This window comes from Musca domestica, unplaced genomic scaffold (assembly GCF_030504385.1).
Source record: "Musca domestica strain aabys unplaced genomic scaffold, Musca_domestica.polishedcontigs.V.1.1 16, whole genome shotgun sequence".
In the NCBI taxonomy this organism is placed as follows: domain Eukaryota; kingdom Metazoa; phylum Arthropoda; class Insecta; order Diptera; family Muscidae; genus Musca; species Musca domestica.
Window position 1 is genome coordinate 1,217,787 of NW_026712219.1, and position 10,105 is coordinate 1,227,891.

Genomic DNA, 10,105 nt, shown 5'->3' on the forward strand with positions numbered 1-10,105 from the left:
GCTCTACTAAATTAGCAAAGTGGTGTAGGGTATCATAAAGTCGGCCCGGCCGACTTTAAGACTTTCTTTACTGGTTTTTTTATGAAAATTTCCAAATTCGTTGTAAATGTTGGAGGGTATAAAAAGTTCGGCCCGAACGAACCTAAAAAAACAAACGAACCAATAAAAAATTTGTTTTTCATGAAGGATAATTTAAAGTTTAAGTTTTGCTACATGGGAACACTGTCACCCCGGAATGCTGTCGAAACCAATTTCTGCGAACATCCCTGAAATAAATTCAATTTCTTCCTGAAAATCGAGAACTGAATATTATCCCCTTTTTAATAAAAAATATATCGTAATGATTTCATTTTAATGAAGACTAGATTATTTCTGGACCCTATCTCTAAAAATGCGTAATTTTAAGTAAGTTTTGTTTTATTTAAGGATATTTTTGAACATTTTTTAAGGAAGCATTTATATTTTTTTCCTTAGTATCATGAAAAACTAGTAAAGATGCAGCTAAGTTCGGCCGGGCTGTTAAAAAACACTGCTCAAATGAAAACAAATGGAAAATTATGTGGGGCTTTAGGAAGTCGTGGTCCTGTTTAATTATTTTTTTCATAGCACTCATTATAAACTTCAAAAGCGAAATTTGAAACAATTCTGGTAAAAATGTCGCTAAAATCATCAAAACACCGAATATCGGGAGGTACCGCTATATGTGGACTATACAAAGAGGTGGAGCTGCATAGACTATTTTCCATCATAGGTTAAGTACCCATTACGAACTTCAAAAAATTAGGGTTAATAAATCATCATGTTCATGGGAGAAAAACGCGTGAATGTGAATATGAACCCATGAACGTCTTCCCACCCTATTGTGATTCTATTGTGAATCATTTTATTTTAGTTTATTCCTTCTCATTGTTTTCTCTTTCTATAATGAAAACAAAAACAAAACGTAGAAACTAGAGAAAACAATGAAAAAGAAGAAGATCATTTTTTTGGAGTTAGAGTTGAATTTGATTTTGTCATTCCGTTTGTTTTTTCCCAAGAGAACAGTAGTTCGACTTAATAAGAATAAATAAAAGTTATTAAAATAAAGCACAAGTGTTAGTTCTTTGGAATTGTGGGAAAATTATAGTGAATCGGTGCGAATAAACTAATAAATTAAAAGTCGTGAAATAAAGCGCCAACGAGAAATAATCATATTACAAATATTGCGTGCTATTTGCCCTTGCCCGAACAGTGGCACGTTCACTGCCTTCATCAACAGTGTGTGCTGAAACAGAACCTTGCCCAAAGGGGAAGACATCGTCACCGTGCTGCACCATCAAGGCGCGTCCTGCCAAAGTGTAAGTGGATCGAGTCGACCGGGGTACCTTGAACCGTGGTGGCCGACTCTGGAAACGTTGGTAAGCACCCCAACATCTGGTCCTTCGAGCCGGATCCAAAATCAAGAGCAAGAAATAGGGTATCCATTGGTCAAAGTAAGTACCACGCATGTTTTTCACGATAATTTGTCATTTGGAGACAAACGTATATTGGCCCTAAATTCGTGGACTTTCTTTGTAAAGAAATTGAGGTTACCTGTTGCATAATTGTGACAAACAAATTCCAAAGTATTCTAAGTTATTTTTTTTAACTGGATACCGTTGGAGTATTTATCAAGCCTTGCCCTTTACATTCGTCTTTCGCTGGATGGTGTTGTTGTAGCGAACCGGCATTTTTTTGTATTGTTTGCCCTTCATCCATTTACACATTTGGTGGCTTGCTGTTTTTTTGTGGCGCTGAGTCTTTGTCTGTGTGTTGCTGTTAGACAGACAAAAGTTGTTCGTCCGTCAGACTCATTAGCGTGACATATCGACATACGCACATTTGGTGGCGCTTTGTTTATATGTGAATGCTTGCCCTTTGCTAGGCTGTTGGTGATTTGCTGCTTGTGCGTTGTTGGCTCTGCTTATATGCATTTGCGCAGCCACTGTTGACATATTTTGGAGAGTCGCTGCTTGTGCGTGGTAGCTCTGCCTGGGCGTTTGCGTCGCCACAGTTGTTTATACGTCGCTCTTGCTCTGCTTGGGTTTTTTTTGTGTGTTTGTCTACTGCGGTTACGCTGACTCTGTTTGCATGATTTATACTTTCTCGTTGTATGAGCGTTCGTATTGCTATCGTCTATTTATTAACATTCATCGATTATTTTGTTTTGGTCTTGCCCTTTGGTGGATTTGCTTGCTCGAATTTTTTCTCGTTGTTGAGTGCTGAATTATAATTCTCATTAGGAGATAATTACAAGCATACAAGGCAAATATAAACAAAAGGAAAAGTAAAGCTCAGCTGTATATAAATTTGGACAACGACGTTTAATGGAATCTATGAGATTTTGGCGAAATTGAATGTCGTGAATGGAATAAGTGAAGGTTAATTGTTAAAATTACCTTGCACAATAAAAACATAAAGAACACAATTTTGTTATTGTGGATGAATTTTGCCCTTTTTGTATTTGACACAGTGGGTCAGAAATGAGAAATTGAAAAAGTGACTTGCTCATATATAAAAATGTATACCATTTAGATGCTACTGTGAAAAATAAGTTGGTAATTGGAATACCATTTGAAACGCTTATGGCTATTTCATTAAATAACTTTCTCGTTTGAAATATCGAAACAAAAGTACATTTTTTGGGTAAAAAATCTTTTTCGTTGATGATTGAAAATTTTTCGTGGATTTGTTGGCATTAACAAAAGTAAAATTACTTGCTCATTTGGAGACTAAGAGAATTTTTTGGAACACGTAGAAAATTAAACTTGTTCGCGCATACATACCATTTGGATAATTTAATACAGTACTATTCGAAAAGTGCTTATTCTGGGTTGTTGTTTTTGGAGACATTTTTGTCGCAACTAAAGTTACAACGGAATATTTGAATACTTTGAATAAATATCTTGCTCTATATGAATTATAATTTGCGCTGGGATTCTTGCTCATTTTTGCAATAAATATATTCCTCTTTGTTGGACGTAACTATCCCTTGGATTCTTGCTCGGTTTTTTAACAACAATATTTCGCTTTGCGTAACGTTCGATAATTTCTACAATTAAATTTGAACATTTGGGATTAAGCTTTCTCGAAGAAAATGGCCAGTATTGAAGACTTTTTAAATAAGTCTGAGGAAATTATTTCCTTTGAAGAAAATTTAAAGGAGACGGATGCGTCAGGGTTTAATGAGTCTGCCGTTGAAGTTGAGAAGTCAGAGCTCAGCAGTTTATGGGCAGAATGGAAGGAAACCCTGAAAGCGTGTACCTCCGATGCTGAGTGTAATAAGAAAAATAAGGAGGTTATAAAAACAAATAAAAAACTTGCCCACCAAAGTTACGTTAGATGTGTTAATATTTTGGGGGAATGGAAGGAAAAAGCAAAAGTGTTTCCCGTTACACAAAGAGTTTCTTCCTCTGTAGCAGTCCCGCCGTGTGATATGGAAGTGTTCCAAGGGGATTATGTTTCCTGGCCCAGTTTTCGTGACTTATTCACGGCGATTTTTATCAATAACAAAAAATTAAGCCCCGTTGAAAAGCTGTACCACTTATTCCAAAAAACAAGTGGAGAGGCAAGAGAGATAAATCGAAATATCCCATTGACGGCCGAAGGTTTCTCAATTGCTTGGGACAATTTGAGAAACCAGTATGATAATAAGAGAATTCTTATAAATACTCAATTGAGAAATTTATTTAATCTTGCTCATTGCGGGCAAGAATCGGCGAGTGGCCTTAAAAAATTGCAGCGGGAGGTTACTAATTGTATATCGGTCCTAGAGTTATATAAGATTGATGTAAAGTCTTGGGACCCTATATTTGTATATCATTGCTCTTCAAAAATGCCTAAACTCACTCTTTCTGTATGGGAACAGTCTCTGCCAAGTAAAACAGAAATGCCTCGTTGGGAGGACTTAAATAAATTTCTCACGGAGAGATTTCAGGCATTGGAAAGTGTGTCAGATATAACTTGCTCGAATGGAGCACAACCAGGATCTTCTCAATCTTCTCGCCCAAAGTACAGCCAATATGACAAATCGAAACAATTCAGAGTCCATCATACTAAGGTAAATGAGAACAAATGCAGTGTGTGCAAAGGGACACACCCCTTAAAATCTTGCCCGAAGTTCCTTAGTATGGATTTCAGGAAAAGATTAAATATTATTAAGAGAGAAAATCGTTGCCTCAATTGTATGGCGTTGGGTCATAAAGCGGTGGACTGTATGGCTCCTGCTTGCTCAAAATGCAAAGGAAAGCATCATAACCTCCTTCATAAAAATACGATTGCCCAAGATAATAGCTCTAATGCGAATGCTTCTACAGATTTGTCTACGTCGTTGGCTGTGACTCCGAGTACATCGGCTGGTCCGATTACTTCTTCGAATACTCGCGCATTTCATACCTCGGTCACAAGTAGAACGATGCTTGCCACGGCTTGGGTAAATATTTTGAAGGATGGTGTTCCATATAAAGTACGTGCGCTAATAGATCCTTGCTCGGACGACACTTTTATTTCCGCTCGGGTGCAGAAGATGCTTAGGTTGCCCACAAGTTCGGTGTCTGCGGACATTTCCGGTTTGGGCGGTGAACATTTGACTAAATGTTCTAAGATAGCATCCGTCAGAATTGGATCGATGAAAAATAGGTCTTTCTCGTTGGACCTTGAGGCATTTGTGGTCCCTGAAATCACGGGGGATATTCCCACACATCCCTTGGGCAAAATTCGAATTGAAGAACTTCCGGATCTAGATTTTGCGGATCCAAAATTTTATCAAAGTAGTCCAGTAGACATCTTGCTCGGTGGGAACGTTTACCCTGTTATCTTGCTCAACGGAGTAAGGAAAAACGTACTTGGCTCGCTTTTGGCTCAAGAGACCGTATTTGGGTGGATATTAACCGGTCCGACAACTGATTTAGTCCATCTGAAGTCACTTAGCATCTCGCATTGCACTAGAGTATCAGTGCAAGACGAACTTTCGAAGTTCTGGGAAATTGAGGAGATTCCCAAAGTTCCGATTGTATCTGTAGATGACCAAAAATGCGAGGATATTTATCGAACTACGACGACCAGAGGCTCCGATGGGAGATATACGGTAAACTTGCCCTTTAAAGTCGATTACCCTTTCTCTTTGGCGTCAAAATCAAGCCGATATATTGCTCTGACTCAATTTTTGCGGAATGAGACATCGCTAATGAGAGATCCGAATCGAAAATCGGATTATGACAAAGTTATTCTTGAATATTTGTCTCTGGGTCATATGGAGAAAGTAGAAGGGTTTGTCAACTATCAAAATTGTTTTTACTTGCCCCATCATGGCGTATTTAAGCCCGAAAGCGTAACGACGAAGTTGAGAGTAGTCTTTAACGCTTCGTGTCCCTCGGTAGACGGCAAAAGCTTAAACGACGTGTTGTATGTTGGCCCTTCGCTTCAAAAGGACATAGTTTCGCTCGTTTTGAATTGGCGCTTATACAAATATGTATTTAATGCGGACATTTCTAAAATGTATCGCCAAATTTGGATTAACCCATTGCATTCCAAATATCAGCGCATTCTATTCCGATCTTGCCCGGAAGAGGAAGTTTCTGATTACCAGTTAAAGACAGTAACATTTGGCGTCAATTGCGCTCCTTACTTGGCTCTTAGGACGCTGTTGCAACTGGCTGATGACGAGGAGCATCGCTTTCCCATTGGTTCCAAAATTTTACGAAACAATATGTATGTAGATGATGCGTTGGTAGGGGTGCATACTGTCTCAGAAGGTTTAAGAGCGAGAGAAGAATTGATAAAAATTCTTTCATCAGCCGGGTTTGGTCTCCGGAAGTGGACGTCTAATTCTAGAGAAATTTTGGATGGTCTTGCTCGTGAGCATCTGTTAAATGAAGATTTTCTTGATCTGGGTGACAAGAGTTCTGCGAAGACATTAGGTATTCGATGGAATGCCTCATCAGATAGTTTCTACTTCGTTATAGATACAATTCAAGAAAGAAGTTCTTACACGAAGCGACAAGTGTTGTCCATTATAGCGAAGATTTTTGACCCTCTGGGCTGGCTCGCGCCGATTGTAATAACTGCGAAAATTCTGATGCAACAGTTATGGCTAGATGAGATTGGATGGGACGATCCATTAAAGCCTCTTACTCTGATAAACTGGAAGAATTTTGTCTCTACTTCGTCAGGAATCGAAGAGATTAGAATACCTCGCTGGGTAAATTACTCTCCAAATTGCAATATTGAATTGCATGGTTTCTGTGACTCGTCAGAGTCGGCTTACGCTGCTGCGTTATATTTGAGAGTTGAAGTTGGTACTGATGTCTATACGAATTTGCTCGTTGCGAAGTCCAAAGTGGCGCCGTTGAAGAAATTGTCCTTGCCACGGTTGGAACTCTGTGGGGCCTTTCTCTTAGCCGAGCTAGTCGATTCCGTTCTGCCTCAGTTGGATATTCCAAAAGCCTCTTTGTTCGCTTGGTCGGATTCGACTATCGTTTTGTCTTGGCTCAAGAAACCATCTTACTCTTGGACGACGTTTGTGGCAAATAGGGTGTCTATTATTCAGGAGAAGGTAGGGAGCGACTGGTATCATGTCCCTACAGATGAGAATCCGGCAGATTTAGCAACCCGGGGGCGGACTCCTTTAGAGCTAAAGGAGTGTGGTTTATGGTGGCATGGACCAAGCTGGCTCAAATCGCCGAGAAGTGAATGGCCCTCAGGCGCGGTTATATCCGAAACAACCCTTGAAGCTAAACCTGTAAAAGTTCATCTTGCTCGATCTGCCGTAGAAGAAGATATATTGGAAAGGTTTTCTCGTCTCTCCACTGCAACTCATGTCATAGCGTACATATTTCGGTTTGTCCAAAGGACACATCCAAAAACCAAGAAAACCGTTTGTTTTGATAGCATTAAATTAACCGCAGATGAAATTGGCTTTGCTCGTCGCCGTTTGATGTCTCTTTCTCAAAGAATCTACTTTCCTTCGGAGTATGATTGCCTCCATAAAAATCGAAAACTTGATTCTGGTAGCCCTCTTTTGTCGCTAAATCCCTTTCTCGACAAAGATGGTCTTATTCGAGCTAATGGACGTTTGAGTTCTACCCTTTCTCTACCGTACGATGAACGGTACCCGATTATTCTTGCCCCAAAGAGCAGATTTGCTGCACTGTACGTGGATCATGTTCACCGTATGACCAACCATGGTGGCATTCAGCTGACTCTGGCTACAACGCGCCTCGAATGTTGGATCATACGAGGCCGAAACTTAGTAAAAACCCACTATCGACATTGCACGAAGTGCGTTCTGGCTCAGAAGAAACGACAAACGCAGCTGATGGCTGCTCTTCCTCCCGAGAGGACTACCTTTACCCGGCCGTTTTCCACATCAGGGGTCGATTTCGCTGGCCCTATTGAAATTAAGAACTTTAGTGGCAGAGGTTGCCGCATTTCCAAGGGTTACATTTGCTTGTTTGTGTGCTTCGCCACCAAGGCGATACACTTAGAACCTGTCAGTGATCTCTCCACCCCTGCCTTTATTGCCGCTCTGTCCCGATTCGTTGCCCGGCGTGGATGCCCTCGTCATATTTACTCGGACAACGGTAAGAATTTCGTGGGTGCAGACCGTGAAATTCGTTCTAATTTGATGAAGATTGTCGCAGAGGCGAAGGACGACTCCCTTACTCGTTACGGCTTCCAGAAATTGGAGTGGCATTTTAACCCCGCCGCAGCTCCACATATGGGTGGGCTGTGGGAGGCGGGGGTTAAAAGCTGCAAGAGTCACCTGAAGAAAATCTCGGGACAAATTCGTCATACATTCGAAGAATTATCCACTATCCTTGCTCACATCGAATCGTGCCTAAACTCCAGGCCTCTTACTCCCCTGACAGATAGCATCGATGATATCAGCGCCCTTACTCCAGGTCACTTCCTCATCGGTGGACCATTACTAGCGCCAGCTGAACCCGACGAGGTAGAAAATAAAACTTCTCTTTTGAACCGTTGGCGACGGTTGAAATTGATTGCCCAGGAGTTCTGCAGACGATGGAAGTCCGAATATCTCAAGGAGCTTCAAAGGCGAACAAAGTGGAAACTGCCTCGAAATGACCTACAGGTTGACGACATTGTCGTACTACACTCTGATTCCCTTGCTCCAAACGAGTGGCGATTGGGCCGCGTGATGAAATTACACTTCGGTCAGGACGAAAGGGTTCGGGTTGTGGACATCAAGACTTTAAATGGAGTGATTACACGCCCTGTTCACAAATTGGTCCTCCTTCATCGTCCCGAATAGATCTTGCTCGATTGGCCAGTCAACGTTGACGTCTCTCCCGATGAAATATATGTCCTTGTTGTCTATTTGTTTCCTAACGATGCCTTACTCTCTTTCAGATGAGCTTCAACGATGCGTTCAAGTGTCCTTTATGCCACACACGGCATTCGTTCCGGCACTGCCGCCCCTTCTTGTCGGCGATACCTTCCGATAAGGAAGCCATCGTACGCAAGTACAATGGTTGCGTAAATTGTCTCGGTCTGGGACACCGAGCGATAACTTGCCCGTGGAATGAAGGTTGTCGGGTGTGCAATTTCGCCCACCACTCTTTATTACACCCGCTAGATAACCGTCGAGAAGTTTGGTTGTCCATGACGGCAGAGGTCTTTATCCACTTCCCAGGCCTAGATGAAACCCCACAGAAGGTGCGTGTGCTTATCGACCCGCTGCGTGAGGAGAGTACCCTTCAAATGGGATTACCCAGCCAAGGTCCATTGTATCCCAGTCCGGTACGGGTCGTTCTCACGTCAACGAACAACAATGTTCGGACATACACCACCAATTTGAAGGTGCTGGGCGAGTCAGACCTTCTAGAGCCTCGGCACCCGGTTGACTTGAAGTGCGTGAGAAAGGCGTATTTGAAGAAGGCGGTAGCGGATCCTACTTTCGAGAAGCCCGGCAAATACAATGTGGTACTCGGTAAGCCGGCATCTGAAGGCATTTTCCTGGGCCTACCCGTTTTTGAGCGCGGCATGCCATATGCCCAAAACACCGTCTTTGGATGGACATTTTTCGGCGACGTGGAGCGAAAGATTTAAATAATGTTTTTTTTTTTCTTACCCGTGTGAGGAGGCGTTGCAGTACCATATTTGTCCCAGAGGGACTCAACGATTGCTGGCTCAATTAACGTTGTTTTTTAACTGTATATTTCCATATCTTTCATCATAATTTATTTTATCGTCATATTTTGAATTAAAAACAGTTTGTAATTAATTTAGATTTTAGTGTCCACTAAATTGAATTTCCATGGACAATTGCATTAATTAATATTATATAGTTTAGTTGGAACCCTGTCCCAAGGGGGGGAGGATGTTCATGGGAGAAAAACGCGTGAATGTGAATATGAACCCATGAACGTCTTCCCACCCTATTGTGATTCTATTGTGAATCATTTTATTTTAGTTTATTCCTTCTCATTGTTTTCTCTTTCTATAATGAAAACAAAAACAAAACGTAGAAACTAGAGAAAACAATGAAAAAGAAGAAGATCATTTTTTTGGAGTTAGAGTTGAATTTGATTTTGTCATTCCGTTTGTTTTTTCCCAAGAGAACAGTAGTTCGACTTAATAAGAATAAATAAAAGTTATTAAAATAAAGCACAAGTGTTAGTTCTTTGGAATTGTGGGAAAATTATAGTGAATCGGTGCGAATAAACTAATAAATTAAAAGTCGTGAAATAAAGCGCCAACGAGAAATAATCATATTACAAATATTGCGTGCTATTTGCCCTTGCCCGAACAGTGGCACGTTCACTGCCTTCATCAACAGTGTGTGCTGAAACAGAACCTTGCCCAAAGGGGAAGACATCGTCACCGTGCTGCACCATCAAGGCGCGTCCTGCCAAAGTGTAAGTGGATCGAGTCGACCGGGGTACCTTGAACCGTGGTGGCCGACTCTGGAAACGTTGGTAAGCACCCCAACATCTGGCTCGAAGGACCAGATGTTGGGGTGCTTACCAACGTTTCCAGAGTCGGCCACCACGGTTCAAGGTACCCCGGTCGACTCGATCCACTTACACTTTGGCAGGACGCGCCTTGATGGTGCAGCACGGTGACG

The 10,105-nt window shown here is 41.5% G+C and overlaps 1 protein-coding gene across 1 annotated transcript; it reads left to right on the top strand.

Moving 5' to 3' along the window:
* The first annotated feature begins 1,283 nt into the window (after positions 1-1,283).
* LOC131801366 (uncharacterized) lies at positions 1,284-9,661 on the top strand. The gene is made up of 2 exons (XM_059119943.1): positions 1,284-1,472; positions 8,389-9,661. Exon 2 carries the CDS (start codon positions 8,389-8,391, stop codon positions 9,085-9,087), a length of 699 nt encoding a protein of 232 aa, XP_058975926.1. The 5' UTR covers positions 1,284-1,472; the 3' UTR covers positions 9,088-9,661.
* The last annotated feature ends 444 nt before the right edge of the window (positions 9,662-10,105 follow it).

What these genes read in the sequence shown, in the direction of transcription:
- LOC131801366 (XM_059119943.1), top strand. Translation starts at nt 8,389, where the DNA reads ATGAGCTTCAACGATGCGTTCAAGTGTCCTTTATGCCACACACGGCAT.